General features: G+C 36.6%; 1 protein-coding gene across 8 annotated transcripts in view; it reads left to right on the top strand.

Annotated features, from left to right (window-relative positions):
• The window catches only part of bptf (bromodomain PHD finger transcription factor), a 133,754-nt gene that overhangs the window by 67,274 nt on the left and 49,180 nt on the right, over positions 1-17,300 (top strand). For all 8 annotated transcript variants that reach the window (XM_051936280.1, XM_051936279.1, XM_051936283.1 and 5 more), the window contains 5 exons: positions 6,477-6,680; positions 11,132-11,319; positions 11,946-12,301; positions 12,414-12,545; positions 14,513-14,642. In XM_051936280.1, coding sequence (XP_051792240.1) covers positions 6,477-6,680; positions 11,132-11,319; positions 11,946-12,301; positions 12,414-12,545; positions 14,513-14,642 — 1,010 coding nt within the window. The remainder of the gene's footprint in view (positions 1-6,476; positions 6,681-11,131; positions 11,320-11,945; positions 12,302-12,413; positions 12,546-14,512; positions 14,643-17,300) is intronic.

Raw genomic sequence — 17,300 nt, 5'->3', positions numbered from 1 at the left:
ATTTGACATTTTACAGATATCAAAGAATATACGTAATGCAAAATTGACAACATTTTGCATTAAAGAACACTGATTTTTCAGCCTGTCTATTTATATGTTTCCATTGTCCAGCTTCATTTTTGTACACAGTTTACTATTTGAGTGTCAGAATGGTGACTTTTCTTTTTTAGCAGTGTTATTTTTGCTCTGTCTAGCACTTTGATTTTGAGTCATTATCACCTAAATTGTTTAATTATACAAATGTATTCTTTTCTAAATTTAGTTACATCACAACAAGTAAGTATAGCAAAAGCATTTAGTTTCAGTAGCGAAACTTTTTCTTCTTAATAAAAAGCCTTAATTTAAACTTTTGACAGGTTAGAATTATCAGTTCGCTTTGAAAATTAAATCCCAGAATTTTAACTGACTAAATTTTAAGCATTGGAGGCAAGAGGCATTAACAGAGCTTGCTCTTTGAAATGTCAATAGTATACTTTTTTTTTTTTTAAATCAAGCAATGACAGTTTAGTTTTCATTGTGACATGTTTGCAGGGGTGATAAATTGCTGTTTTCATGTAATTAGTCTCCATCCATCCATTATCCAACCTGCTATATCCTAACTACAGGGTCACGGGGGTCTGCTGGAGCCAATCCCAGCCAACACAGGACACAAGGCAGAAAACAAACTCAGGGCAGGGCGCCAGCCCACCGCAGGGCATGCGCACACACACACACACACACACACACACACACACACACACACACCAAGCACACACTAGGGACAATTTAGGATCGCCAATGCACCTAACCTGCATGTCTTTGGACTGTGGGAGGAAACCCACGCAAACACGGGGAGAACATGCAAACTCCACGCAGGGTGGACCCGGGAAACGAACCCGGGTCTCCTCTAACTGCGAGGCAGCAGCGCTACCCACTACGCCGCCGTAATTAGTCTCTCTATTTTCTATTCAGCCTTGACCATTCCCCTCCACACTGCTCACCCAATCATTACTCCTATTCTACTACACTGTTACACTGTCAGTGCTAACTTGCCCTTCATTGCAGTTGATTATGAAGGCAAGGCAGAAAAGCAAATTATATATTCAAGATCGTCGAATTTTAGATCATGATAGAAAAAGAGCGGTCAGAGCTGATAAAGAAGGTTGAAAAAAGAAAACAAAAAAGAGCTGCATATAATAAAAATGAAGAATTGTCCAATAAACAAAAAACAGAAAAATATTCTTAACAATACGTTTTATTATTCATTGGTATTTAAAATAGACGGATGTACTGAAATACTCAAGTAACTGGTTTTCTGTCTATAATGACTAAGCACCAAGCCATCTTCCGCCCACGCCCTGCATATTCTTCTATATACCATCTCTTTAAATACAATTGTTTTCTCTAATGGTGGAGTGCCCCAATGCCCTTCGACCAGCGCAGCTGTGAGACAGTGGGTGACCAGCGGCCACCTCCAGTGGTTGGCGAGTGAAGCAAGCAGGGGGAGAAGCCCCCTAGTTCAGAACACCCCATTTAACAACACCATATATGTACAGATTCAAAACATTTTTATAATTATCATTTATTAACGTGAACTCTAGTGTCCTATCCTGATTACATTTAGAAAAAAAAGTAAAGTTTTGCTTTATGAGCAAACTGCAGGTAGATTCCCATTGTGATGACATTCATGCAACCATAAAAATATTTTGTTGTGACAGAAATTTCATTATAAAGAAAATGGTGAAAATACATATACTATTGTGACCTGGGTCACTGGTGATTTGCCAGCTGTAATGGCAATAGCACAAGGACAGCTCTGTAGCTGCTTTGCTAAACAGTAAATCAAGGGCAAAGCAATCGGTTGTGATTCCAAGCTGCTGGTGTTCTTCTAAGCTGCTGGTGTGATTCCAAGCTGCTGGTGTTCTTCTAAGCTGAAGATGGGATCTAAAGCAGGAAGACTTGCCCCTGTGTTGTGTTTGAGTAGTGAAGTAATAGCTTCTACTTTGAATGAAGTCTTGAGACTGTACTAGCCTTCTCTATACAATAATAAGGTACCAGTATTTTCCTTGAAAACCTGGACTCCCAATTCTGTCTGTTGTACAACTTTGTGGCCCAATCTTCACAATATCTGTGTTTTTTTTTTTTTTTTTAAAAAAACACATTCTTAAACTGCAAAAAATACAGTTGGGTCCATAAATATTTGGACAGAGACAACTTTTTTCTAATTTTTGTTCTGTACATTACCACAATGAATTCTAAATGAAACAACTCAAATGCAGTTGAAGTGCAGACTTTCAGCTTTAATTCAGTGGGGTGAACAAAACGATTGCATAAAAATGTGAGGCAACTAAAGCATTTTTTTAACACAATCCCAAAATTCATTGTGGTAATGTACAGGACCAAAATTAGAAAAAAGTTGTCTCTGTCCAAATATTTATGGACCTAACTGTATATTATTTGAAAATTTAGATCTTAGATGTCACTTTATATAATATATATATATATAATATATATACTAGCCATGTGCACCTAACTACGTTGCGCATGTCAAAGTTGTCTGTGAAGGGCTCCCTGTTTAAATGCGGCTGCCAGTCGTTAACTGGGCCCTTCGTCACACAGCATTATGATTTTTTATAAGGGAAACAAGATTACAAAACAAAACCCTTGGACATTGATTCGATAGGAACGGCCTACTCGGAATCACTGTCCGAATAGTAATTATGTGGTGGTGGAGGAGCATTTCTGCTTCTCTCCGTTCACAGTCCGTCTCGTTTTCATGACGCTGTCGTTTCCTCTCATGATCTCTTCTCAACCTTTCTCCAATCTCGCAGGTTGCTTTGTGGCAATCCAAAGAGTAAGGAAGAACCAATGCTTCTTTCTTGAACTCCAAACGGCGACTGATGGAAAATCACAGAAGTGTGTCCGACTTATATACTCTGACTGCCGACTCCAAGAAGTGGGTGAACATTCGATTTGGATGAAGTGCTGCCAACGACGGTCGATAGAAACACAAAAAACCACAGTCTCGACAACGAAGCAGGTGTCGACGCCAGATCTAAACACAAAGCACGGTGTCGATGCCAGATCTAAACACAGAGTGGTATCGACAGTGTTTGTAAACAAAAGTAACAACCAAGGTGTTGTGTATTCAGCCAGTACAAACAGCACGTAGTCTCCTTTAGTTCAGTCCTCTTTAATCACCACACTCCAACCTCATCCAACGATCCTCCCCCTCACTTCTTCTCCTCCTCCTCCATCACTACTGCCCTCTACTGAACACAGCAGGAACGCCACACAAGGCAGTGAATTTGCGGACAAACAAAGATCAAGATCCAAATGAAGATTATATATAAAGATATATAAAAACATTTTTCTCACCGTAAACTGATGCCATTTCTCACTTTTTTTGTTCATTACACACAAAACTTTGAGAAGTTCTATGAAAAGAACAGCACAGTATCCACACACGGCACAGCTACCCAAGCAAATGTTCAGTGGAGCAATGTTGCAACTACACTCTCACTGGGACTACCGAGACAGGAAATTTTGCAACAGACTCTCAATTTCTTTTGTTCTAACAAGAAAGAGAGAGCCTCTGGCAGGGTTCCTGAGACTTGGTGAAAGTATAGGCGTGGCATTAAGTATTTTTTACATCATACAGTGCATCTTCAGCCAAGGATCTGGTCTTGAGGCATCCTGGTCAGGCAGTGATACCCCACCAAGGAAGTGTACCACCCTGTAGCTTCAACTTCTGATATGTTTGCTGTTGCATACAATAAATTCAACACACATTTAACAAATCTTTAAAATGGTATGGATTTTATTCTTTCAAAATGATTTTAATATTTACATTTCATTTGAAAGTTTTCAGTGTAATTCTTTTTTCCCCCAAGTCTTCAGAGTGCTTTATTTATTATAATGTGTTTTTGTTCATTGTATTTTGCATGTCCTCTGGAACCATACTTCTTTTAACAATAGCTTAAATTCACCTTGTGTTGTCTACACCATTATTACATTGTAGTTACACCATATACTGTACTTAAAAATTGTTCTTTATAATTATAATAAAACAAAGAACAGAATGCAGTGTGAAATAAAACTAGCAGACATCCCACAAAAAGTCATAGCCACCTCAGCTAGCACACAGATAAGCAGCTTAACACACCACTATTATTTCACAATTGAATGTAAATTTAGGCTAACATCATTTATATTTTAACTTTATAATCAACATATTTTACCCTGCTTTTTTTTTCTCCTCCATGTATCTGACCACTGTTAAAAACCATATCTCAAAATCATTGTCTTGATTTCACTCTTAAGTTTATAATTAAGTAAAAGTCCAGGGGCACCTAACCTTTATGACGACACAGACAGATTTCTAAAAGTACAGCTCCTTAAAATTAAAAGGAAGAGATCTGTAGTATACTAAACAGAAATATGCAGAGATTATCCTTATTTACTATAAATAAATTTCAAGATTAGAAGTGTGGTTTCTTAAAATTAAAAAAAAAAAATTAAAAAGTGCAGAACAGAAACTCGATAATTTTATTCATGCCATTCTTAACCTATACAGTGTTTACCTTATTAAACTTGCTTGGTATTTGGACCCTTGGAGACCTCTAAATTGATAATAGGGTTGAATACTTTGGGCATCTGTGTCTCAAATACAATCTTTGGTAGCACGCTACTGTTGCTATATGCCAGTTAGAAGATATTTTTGACCAATTTTCATAACCTTTCATTAATATTCATGGTTGAAACTTCACTGTTTAGTATGTATTAGCAGCATTTTCAGACTATAGCAAAGAGTGTACAGCTAGGCAATATAAGGCAACATTTGGTACGTAACCTTTTTTAATTAGAGTCTTGGATACACACTTTGTCAGTTTGTGTAAATTATGGTGTAATTCAGCTAAAAAACATAAATCATATGTGTCTATCCTGACTAAGATTTTCTAGAATCTATCCAGGATCAGACGTAAATTAAGATCTGGGTTATCAAGCATCTGCATCTTTACATCGTATATTTTGAGAATGACCTAAACTTGCTTATTTGTCAAAAAGATTTGGATTTACAATTACTTCAAATTCTCTTGTGGTGTTATTCATAGTAACACCAAATGGAATGATGTTTAGTCAATTGAAATATCTGTTATGATATCTTATGCTATTTTCCTCTCACCTTAACTGATTGAGTTGGAGAAAAAACCTATGTAACTTGTTGGGAAAATTCAATTCTATTTTGAATAAAATTAGAAAAGATCAAATTATTTCTGTGAGGAATAGTCTAAATGTTTTTTAGTTTGGCAAGAATGAATTAACATTTTGTTAAGGTAAACAAGTGGGCCTCTAAAACTTTTTGGGTGGCTTAGCATATATACAGTAATAGATAACTATAGATAGGCTAATACTTAACTGTGCTGCTAAGACATAGAAATATGCAGAACCAGGATTAAGACTGTTGTGTAGGTGTTTAGCTTCTACAATACTATAATAAACTAAAAATTATATTCTTCCCTGTAATAGTATCTTCAGCACTTTTGCTGTAGCATAACAATAATTAAAGATGCAAAAATGATTTAACCCTTAAACTGCAAAGGTTAATTGATTAGGTTTTCCTTAACAATAAAAGAAATAGTCAAAAACATCACATTAGGCAGGGAACAATTACATCAATTTTACTGGTCCACAGATGTGAGGATCACTGTATATCAGGAATTAATCTGGTTGTGTACTTGACTCTTCATGTAAGATCTATAGATAAGAAATATGTAAACTTTGAGCATCTATGTCTAGACTCTGTATTCAGTAACTTTGTTATTCACTAAATGTGCTTTGTCTGTGCTGGACATTGTTTAGTAGGTTGTATAAAATATAATAACCCCAATGGTTAGCTTATTCATCTTGTCAGTTTTGATTGATTATAATATTTCACTTTTAAGTATTTCTGTTTGTTCTAAAGTTGCATTTTCAAGAAAACTGTTTATTTCTGTACTTAATCCCTTATACCTGGAATAAATTCATCTTCACTTTTGGTTGAGATGCATTTATTTTTCTCCATTGTAAAGCCATTTTTTACATTTTGTTAAAAATTTTTAACATAATTTTTAGAACTTATTGTCACTATGCATAAATAGACAAGGCTGACAGAACCAGAAACTTCAAATTTAAATTTGCTTATCTGTGCTACTGTCCGTTTTTTTTTTTTTTTTTAATGCAGTAACACACAAAACAACAAAGAGACTTTCACCTCAGTTTTACAGACAAACTAATTTGCTGTATTTCTGTACACTTTGGATATAAAGGCTCTTCAGACATCCCTGTAACTTTGTTAGTTGTATAGTTAGGTTTAATTTGTATATTGCTTTTCGCAATATTTTTGCTCAAGATGCAATACTTATTCCCATGCTAAATCAAGGATGTAGGTAATTTATTGTTAGAGGCAGTTTATTATGTCAAATCTAAGAACAGTTGGAATTTGTGTTTTTTGGTAGATAAAAAAACAGAAAGAAGTTGTGCAAATGCAGACGCTTCCCAAGCCACCGCTCTGCCTACTACACAGGTGAACGATGAAAACAGCAACAGTAGTAGTGCTGCAGCTTCTGAACCCCACAGCTGTACTGCTTCAAAATTGGTGGATGACTTAGACATTGCAGACAAGGCCTCTCAGTCTTCTGCTACAAGTCAAGAAGAGATGGGTAAAGAGACTGCAGGGCAAATATTTACTAAGTGTTTTTTCCTGTTTTATGTGTTAGTATGTCTATGTGTATCTGTTATAGTTCCTTATATTATTTATCGCTCTACCAGTCTTTTCTCCCAATGGAGTACAGTAGCCAGATTTATTTTGAACATCATCAAAAGTCCTCTGATGTGAATTACATTCACATGTGCATAACTTAAACTCCCCCCTGTTTTTTTGAACAGTTGGAAAACAGGCAGTTTAAGTAGCTGGGTGATTTTATTAATACCATTGGATATGGATAAGCTCGTAGAGTAAAAACAGGTTATTGGATCAAAAAATCTGTCTGGTACAGTACCAAATGGCAGTGCAAACATTCTTCAGAGTCCCTCCCAGTGTGCCTTGTACAGTTTGTTTTCCTCCCTTGTGAAGTACACACATACACAGTGACAGCTATTGTAATTACAGGAAGAACGCTAAATAATGACCTCATTACTTATATCCACTTCTGATTCACGCCCACATCAGTCACAAATGATTTTTGCATTATTATGTAGTTTGCAAATTTTGGGTATAATTTGTCTTCTGAAGAGATATCTTGAAATCCCCAAATGAGAGATTTTTTTTTTTATTATTAAACAACCATTTTCTACCTCCCCTAAGAAGCAGTGCACCGAAATACTGTAAATTTAAAACGGCATGCAAACACAACCATTAGGCTTGATTAGGATGGAACAAGATTAGAGTAGACTGTAAAACTGTAAAAACAGTCCTTGAACAGCTTTGGTTGCTTACAATGTAAGAGTGAAATGTCTTTTTTTATGATTTTTTTTTTTTAATGAAACTGAACTAGTTAATCAGGCTATAAAGGCCTGGGAAGTCTATAGTCATTATTATGAACAGGTGAAAACAAGTTACAAATTGTTCATTTTTGAAAACATTTGTGCTAAATTCTTTAGTACTAGGGTGTTGTACCGTGGTAGCCATTATGAATGTAGAGAAAAGCCAAGCAAAATGACACCTTTTATTGGCTAACTAAAAAGATTACAATATGCAAGCTTTCGAGGCAACTCAGGCTCCTTCTTCAGGCAAGATGTAAGATTCTTGCCTGAAGAAGGGGCCTGAGTTGCCTCGAAAGCTTGCATATTGTAATCTTTTTAGTTAGCCAATAAAAGGTGTTATTTTGCTTGGCTTTTCTCTGCTAAATTCTCGATAGTTATATTTAACTGACATTTAATAAGGGTTTAGTTCATTCAGAGTTGTCATTAAGTGCAGATGAGTCCTTCTGTTAGCTCAGAAAATAACAGGCTTATATTGTCTGCAAGGTTTAATTAATAATTAAATACAAACGTTACTCAGATTTTTATACAAGTGCTACTAAAGTGTTGAGATGTGCATTACTGCTTTAAATCTGCAGTCCATTATGCATCTCATCCATCTGTAAACCCGTATTTAACAGAAAGGTAAATTGAAAATCCTGTGCAGAAATAATGTAGAGTAGAGGTGGGCGGTATGACCAAAATTCTATATCACGGTATTTTTCTAAATTCTGCCGGTTTCACGGTATTAGACAGTATTTTTTTCCCCATGCATGAGTGGATGTTAACCACATTTTCCACTGCAATTACTGTAGTAGACTGGCTAAGAATAACCTATTAGACTGTTGTGAGAATTGTACATTGTACAAAAAGACATTTTAATGTGCACACAAGTATTAATCCAGGTTTGCATGGCCCCATAAAGTGATAGTTTTCAAGGGGGTGGCACTAAAGAGAAGGAATCACATTGTATGACAGATGCAGTCAAAATATAGAACCTTTAATTGAACAAATTTTGCAAAAGCTTAAACTATGATTTTGACAACATATTTTCAACCATCCAAAGAGGCATTTAGACTTAGTAAAATATCCAGAGGTGTTTGTCAAAAGTTGGATTGCACTGAACACGTCTTAGAAAAGGAATAAATAGTAAATATTTTTTGTAAACCAACTACACTTTCTGTTAATGTTAACAATCTCTGTCCACTGACACGTTTAACTGACTTTTTAAACAATTTTACCATCATTAAACTGCATAATATTTAAACTAATAAATAACAACAATAAAATACATAATAGTATTACTGATAGCTGCACCATTACTTCAAGGCTTCAAGCCCAGGTGCATTACACAGTATTCACCAAATTAAAATAAAATAAAACAAGTGCAACTTGGTGATGACATCTTACCAACTGTACCATCATTTAGGCAAACTGCATTAATGGACCTTGCTTCAAGCTAAGCTATATACATAAATAATAAAAACTGCAACTTGCATTTATAATGCTGTTTGTGGTATAGCCCTATGGAAGCGCATTAGGGCCACTGTGAAGAAAAAAAAATATGGACATGGAAGAAAAAAAACTATATGTCGAGAATAAATTCGACATGTTGACTATGTCAAGATTAAAGTCGACATTTCCACTTTATTCTCATAGTTTATTTTATAATTAAAGTAGAATGTTGTAAACTAAACTTCATCCTAAAATCAATGTTTAATTTACTAGATTTTCTCAAACCCCGTCACAAGTTAATGCAGCACATCAAATGCTTTGTGTTAAGTGTTCCCCGACCCAGTCGTTAATCACTACGCTTCTTAAACTGACTTCCTCCGCACTAACAGCAGGCGCCTGCAGCAATCACCGCACAGATAAACGTCTTTGTGAAATTAAAACTAGTTATTAACTTAGCCGACGGAGTGTTCAGAACTTTAAAAATATCTTCGTTATACATGTTTAATTATGCCATCTATTCAGAGTTGCGCCCATCTCTGAACGAGTCGCCAGCACATCGCAGGATCAATACAAGCAAAACATACACCAGCAAGTACAAAAACAAGTACAACTTGGCTTGCAGTGTTATCCAGTAGTATAGAAACAGTATTTACACATCAGACCTTTTAAAACCAAACTATCTCCAGGAAACGGACGTGATTCCTTTTTTTTCGGCAAAACTTCTTCTGTGTCATTATGTTCAACTTTATCGTCAGCTTCAGTTTCGGAATGCTCTCTGTCCATTTTCACCGCGCGGCATACCTATGCTACCGCCCACTATTTGGTGGTGTAGCAGTGAAAAAGAGCCCTAGTGCAACAAATCTGTGTTTAGCAGTGTAGCAGTGAAAAAGGTCCTCACTTGAACAGTTTCCCGCTGCGCCACGTTCCGAACGTCGTTTAGGCAATTTAAACCGGTGTTGCGGTATAAGAAAAATCCATATCATAAAAAAAATAAAAAACGGTTTTCGGTATGAACCAGTATACCGCCCAGCACTACTGTAGAGACTTTCTTAAAGCTTCTTTCTGCAAGTATTCATTACAGCTTCAAGAATAAAGTTTACAACTTATCACACTGTAAGAGCATGTACTGTGTGAGCCATGAATGTCTATGTTATAGTTGATTGAGATGAGCAGTTAAAAAGACATAAAATATTGTGTATTATCTTTTTTCCTGAATGAGTTCAGAGCTCTGCATGAGCATGGCAATGCCACTACATTACATTAAACTGACTTTCTGCTGAATGTGGAAAATATTGCACATAACAAGTACACTTTCCCTTCAAATGCAGCATCAACTTTGACTTAACAACAATGTCCTTTTAGTTTGGAAGCATTATAGTGATTCTTGATAGTAGAAATATGACTCTTGTCTTAAAAACATAATACGTACTAATAAATAGTGGGTAAATGGGATAAAAAGAATAGTCTGCTTTCAAATAAAAATCCACAGCTTGCGTAGCTGTTCTACACTCAAGAGACTGCTGTTTTACAACCTGAGTTTTTGATTATTTTCACTACTTGCACATCTTTCCCAAGTACAAAGGCACCTTTGTTCTTCCTCTGTTTTTACTTACACCTTGGAAGTTAAAATTGCTAGCTGTCATTCCAGGAACCAAACATTTCCAAGTTCACAGATTACCTGCAGCCATTGAGCACAATCTAGGCAGCACAAAATGGCTCTATTACCTGTCCAAGTAGAATCATGCCAAACAAAGCTCCACAAACAGGTTAATAATCCATCTACATCTCAGATTAATTTGTTTGCCAAGTTGATAACCTGTATGTAGTACCATATTTTTGAAATATTATGAAAATATCTTAACCCAAAACAGTCAATTATTTATTTACCTTAAATTTGCTCTGCCTTTTTATGACTCCCAGTACACTTTTTAGTTTTGTGATTTACTTCAGAAAAACAAGAACATTACCTACAGAAATTAAACTAAGCATTTGAGTCCAAATGCCTTATAATAGCCAGTTATTGAAATGCAACAGGTAACTAATAGATAGTTAATTCTGGACTCTTAACGTGTCTTTCTAAAAAAGTGCCTTCTGTTTTCCTGCATGTTATTCTAAGTTTCATTAGTTGTTGTTTTTTTTATTTAAATCTTTTACTATTCAACTTGAAAACTAAATGCATTTTTTGCCTGCTGTGTAGGTGATATTAAATTGGAGAAATCTAATAATGAGAGCACTGATTGTTTGAATGGAGCTAAGGGCACTCCAGGCTCAACGCGAATGGTTACACGGTTAAGAAACCCTGACAGCAAGCTGAGTCAGCTCAAGAGCCAACAAGTAGCAGCTGCTGTTCACGAGGCAAACAGGTTCTACAAAGAAGGAAAAGAGGTAGGTACACAAGAGATGGAGCCACACAGAGATAACTATATTCTGTTAACTAAGTCAATAAAGTAACTTTTGAAGCAATGTCTGATTAAACTTTAGAGCTACTAATAATTGAATGTTTAGGGGTTTTTTTTATATATAGCCCATACACTTTATGTGCTTCTTTTTTTTCTGACCACACAAATTATCCTTCTAAAAACCATTGTTGCAAGCACGACCAATATGAGGGGCTGGGACATGTTAATGGGCACGATACTTAATATTTCAAGATCAGTTTAGAATTTGAAAGCATAACCTGTGTAGCAAATTTTGGTACAGGCCTATCTTTAACTACTGTGAATTACTCCAGTGTTAAACAATCCTTCTCCTTTGTGGAGTAGTCAAGCTGAGATATCGGACAGAAGAAAATTGATAGTGTAGGTAGGAAAACAAGTTAATTCATCCAAGATAGAAATCATTTTAGGACCTAGTTTTCATCTTTGGTTTTGCTGTTTGGGTGAATATGTATTTAGATACTCACTTGTTTTACTTATAGGTAGGATTGTCTTCCTTTTACAGCAATAAACTTTATGTAGCTCTTCACATAGATTTTAAGCATTAGTCTATTAAATCTACTTTGCCATCTCCAGGTCTTGGTTGTCACTTCCCAAGGAGAGGTTTCTCGCCTGAGCACAAGAAAAGAAATAGTAATGAAGGGAAATCTTAGCAACTATTTCAAGCTTGGCCAAGAAGGGAAGTACAGGGTTTACCACAACCAGTACAGCACCAATGCCTTGGCCCTTAACAAGCATCAGCACCGTGAGGACCATGACAAGCGGCGGCACTTATCCCACAAGTTCTGTATGACACCTGCAGGTGAATTCAAGTGGAATGGCTCTGTGCATGGCTCAAAGGTGCTGACAGTATCCACACTGAGGCTAACAATCATCCAGTTAGAAAACAACATTCCTGCACCATTTCTTCACCCCAACTGGTCATCTCACAGGTAAGTAAAAGTAATAAATATAGAACTTAGATTTTATTCACTGCTATACCTGTGTATGCCTGGCTCTTTTGTTTATTTTCTTTTTATTGTGTGTGTGTCTTGCTTTTCACAGGTCTAACTGGATTAAAGCTGTGCAGATGTGCAGCAAAGCAAGGGAATTTGCCCTGGCACTGGCAATTCTTGAGTGTGCAATCAAGCCAGTTGTCATGCTTCCAGTATGGAGGGATGCTCTTGGTCATACAAGGCATGTAATCAAACTAAACAAAAGTTTATTGATATTAATGGTTTTGTTTATATGTGTATCTGGACTAGAGCTTTTGAGTAAACAGAGAATGCTGTTTTTGCACTATTCACCTAGTGTTCAGCAATCTTTTGTCTGAAGGATGTGTTTTCAACTTTATATAATATATTCTTCAAACTGTCCTCTTTGCTAACTAATATGAGATTCTCAACTTGCAGTGCATCCGGAAAGTATTCACAGCGCATCACTTTTTCCACATTTTGTTATTATTCCAAAATGGATTAAATTCATTTTTTTCCTCAGAATTCTACACACAACACCCCATAATGACAACGTGAAAAAGCTTTATTTGAGGTTTTTGCAAATTTATTAAAAATAAAAAAACTGAGAAATCACATGTACATAAGTATTCACAGCCTTTGCTCAATACTTTGTCAATGCACCTTTGGCGGCAATTACAGCCTCAAGTCTTTTTGAATATGATGCCACAAGCTTGGCACACCTATCCTTGGCCAGTTTCGCCCATTCCTCTTTGCAGCACCTCTCAAGCTCCATCAGGTTGGATGGGAAGCGTTGGTGCACAGCCATTTTAAGATCTCTCCAGAGATGTTCAATCGGATTCAAGTCTGGGCTCTGGCTGGGCCACTCAAGGACATTCACAGAGTTGTCCTGAAGCCACTCCTTTGATATCTTGGCTATGTGCTTAGGGTCGTTGTCCTGCTGAAAGATGAACCGTCGCCCCAGTCTGAGGTCAATAGCGCTGTGGAGAGCAGGTTTTCATGCAGGATGTCTCTGTACATTGCTGCTGTCATCTTTCCCTTTATCCTGACTAATCTCCCAGTTCCTGCCGCTGAAAAACATCCCCACAGCATGATGCTGCCACCACCATGCTTCACTGTAGGGATGGTATTGGCCTGGTGATGAGCGGTGCCTGGTTTCCTGCAAACGTGATGCCTGGCATTCACACCAAATGCCAGAGAATTTTCTTTCTCATGGTCTGAGAGTCCTTCAGGTGCCTTTTGGCAAACTCCAGGCGGGCTGCCATGTGCCTTTCACTAAGGAGTGGCTTCCGTCTGGCCACTCTACCATACAGGCCTGATTGGTGGATTGCTGCAGAGATGGTTGTCCTTCTGGAAGGTTCTCCTCTCTCCACAGAGGACCTCTGGAGCTCTGACAGAGTGACCATCGGGTTCTTGGTCACCTCCCTGACTAAGGCCCTTCTCCCCTGATCGCTCAGTTTAGATGGCCGGCCAGCTCTAGGAAGAGTCCTGATGATGGAGGCCACTGTGCTCATTGGGACCTTCAAAGCAGCAGACATTTTTCTGTAACCTTCCCCAGATTTGTGCCTTGAGACAATCCTGTCTCGGAGGTCTACAGACAATTCTTTTGACTTCATGCTTGGTTTGTGCTCTGACATGAACTGTCAACTGTAGGACCTTATATAGACAGGTGTGTGCCTTTCCAAATAATGTCCAATCAACTGAATTTACTACAGGTGGACTCCAATTAAGCTGCAGAAACATCTCAAGGATGATCAGGGGAATCAGGATGCACCTGACCTCAGTTTTGAGCTTCATGGCAAAGGCTGTGAATACTTGTGTACATGTGCTTTCTCAATTTTTTTATTTTTAATAAATTTGCAAAAATCTCAAACTTTTTTCACGTTGTCATTATGGGGCGTTGTGTGTAGAATTCTGAGGAAAAAAATGAATTTAATCCATTTTGGAATAAGGCTGTAACATAACAAAATGTGGAAAAAGTGATGCGCTGTGAATACTTTCCGGATGCACTGTATGTTCATAGTACTGTATAAATTAAAAAAGGAATTTGTTAGTCATCAGTTGAGAGGTTATGATAATACATATAAAATCATTTTTTGGCCTGATTAGACTAAGGTATGTTTTATGACAAAGTGGAAAGTGTTGTGTTCTTTTTTTTTTCTCCCCTCATGCTTCTTCTGTTTTCATTAGGTTGCATCGAATGACATCAATAGAGCGGGAAGAAAAAGAAAAAGTTAAAAAGAGGGAGAAGAAACAAGAGGATGAGGAAACTATGCAGCAGGCTACATGGGTGAAATACACCATTCCCATTAAGCATCAGGTAAATATTCCATTGGATTTGTGGGACTTAGCTTCAGCTTTCATGATTTACATTCCAGAGATTCTTGATTTGTAGACTGACTTTTGAGATAATTTAAGGGATATCAGAAAATCTGAGTTCAGGAAGGCAAATTAATTTTCCTGGCAGTTCACATATTTGGTGTAAACACATGGGTCATGTTTTTGTTTTATGGCCTGTACTAGACTTGTGTCAATGCTGACTGTTTTGCATTACTAATTTGGTATACACAAAGAAAAAAATAGTCTCAGTTGTTGTCATATTTTTCCCCTTTGTATTTTTCTTACTGAATTTATTAAAAGCAAGTAACATTCCATACAAACAAGTCAAATTTAACAAAACTAAATTCAATTTATCCCCCTCCCAAGCTAAAGAGAGGAACGCCAACAGCCGAAGTAAAACTTCAAGAGTAGAAAAGACGGAAGAGAATCCTTTTCCCCAATATAAAAGCTTATACTAAAATGTTGGATTAGATCCTGCCAGGTTTTAAAAAAATTTTGAACAGATCCTCTAAGTGAGAATTAGATTTTTTCCAATTTCAAATAGTATATAACATTAGTTACCCACTGACCTAAAAGAGGTGGGCTAAGATTCTTCCAGTTGAGTAAGATAAATCTGTGTGCTAATAGTGATGCAAAGGCAATTAGTTTATCCTTCTCCACTTTAAGCCCATCTGGGAGTACACCATGCACATCTGTTAATGGATTGGGAGTGATCGTGACACCAAGGCTGTCTGTTAGGCATTTTAAGATTTTGGCCCAGAATTATGTTAACTTGTTGCACCGCAAAAACATATGGCCCAATGAGGCTGAAGCTTGATTGCAACATTTGCAGATTGGATCTTACCCTGGAAGCATTTTGGACAATTTTAAACAAGATAGATGTGCTTGATAAAAGATTTTAAGTTGAATGATTGTATGCTTTGCGCATATAGAGCTAGAGTGAATTCTGTCCATGGCTGCCTTTCATTCCTTTTCTGAAATGTTGAGTAAGAGATCCTTTTCCCACTGTACTCTGGGATCTTTGAAAGTAAGGGACTTAAATGTTTTTATATATTATAGAAATGCTGTCTGAACCCTCAAGACCGATCAGTATTTTTCTGGAATAGAAATACAGTAGGTGCAAAGTGAGGAAAATTGGGCAGATTTTGTTTAGCAAAAATTCTAATTTGGAAATAGTGGATAAATTGTGTTGATGGGAAGCTAAATTTCGAGTGTAATTGTTTGTATGATTGCAAGGACATTATCTCTGTACAATTCTCTGAATGATTTAATCCCATATGTTTTCCAAACATTAAAAGCTGTCTAAGTTTGAGAGGGTGGAAAAAGTTGTTTATCGTGTAGAGGTGCTACAGATAAAAGCTTCTCTATCTTGAAGTGCTCCCTACATTGGTTCCATATTCTGAGTGTTTGAAGGACAATTTGGATGTTAGTATTTTGACAATAATTTGTATTTACTGGGGCGCAAAGCAAGGAATATAAAGAAGTACTGCAGGATTTTATTTCTATTGCGGACTATGCCTGTGTGTGTTCCATCTATTTGTGTCAATTTCCAGGTTTTTATAGCTTGTATATTTACCACCCAATAATAAAACTGAAAGTTAGGTAGAGCCATGCCACCTTCTGCTTTAGGTTGTTGTAGGGTCGCCCTTTGGATGTGTGGATGTTTTGAATTCCAAATAAATGAGGTTATGATTGAATATAATTTCTTAAAAAATGATTTGTTAATGTATGTAGGGATGCTTTGAAATAGAAAAAGAAGCTTAGGAAGGATATTCATCTTGACAATATTAATTCTCTCTGCTAAAGCAAAATGCTTAAAGGAGGGTAGACCATCTATGCACGGCATGCAGATGGCAAAATTTTGTTAAAAAAGAGTTTTATTTTTACTTGTGATATTTACCCCTAGGTATTTAAACTGATCTGCAATGGTTAAAGGGAAGATGTTCAATCTAATGTTGTGTGAAAGAGAGTTCACTGGAAAAAGCACACTTTTATTCATATTAATTTCAAGTCCAGATATCTTACTTGCTGTTAGGACCGCAGGCACAGTATTTTGTGGATCTGATATATATTGTACCATATCATCTGCATATAGTGATATTTTCTGCTCAAGTCCTTTTCTTATAATCCACTTTTTCTCGGAAGCATTTCTAAAGTGAACAGCCAATGGCTCATTGGCGATTGCAAATAGCAGTGGTGGCGGGGCATCATTGTTTAGTACCACATTCATGTTTGAAGTAATCTGAAATAATGCTGTTAATATAAGCTGAAACTGCTGGACTGTACAGCAGTTTGATTCATGTACATACAGTATGTTCGGGCCAAACCTAAATGTGTGCAATGAAATTAATAGGCAGTCCCATTCAATCATATTGAATACTTTTTCTGCATTCTAAGATAATAAAGTCTTCAGGATGTTAGACTTTTAGGGTGAGTATATTACATTAAACAGGCATCGAAAATTGGACGATAAGTGCCTGCCTTTAATAAATATGGTTTGGTCTTGTGATATTACTGAAGGAAGTACTTTCTCAATCCTTCTAGCTAAACTTAGTATTTTTCGTTGCTTAATAAATTTGCATATACAGTTCCTTCAGACATTATTCAGCCCCCTTCACTTTTTTCACATTTTGCTGTT

The sequence above is a fragment of the Erpetoichthys calabaricus genome, chromosome 14 (genome assembly GCF_900747795.2).
Source record: "Erpetoichthys calabaricus chromosome 14, fErpCal1.3, whole genome shotgun sequence".
Classification (NCBI taxonomy): Eukaryota; Metazoa; Chordata; class Cladistia; order Polypteriformes; family Polypteridae; genus Erpetoichthys; species Erpetoichthys calabaricus.
This window is presented reverse-complemented; position numbering and strand designations above follow the sequence as displayed.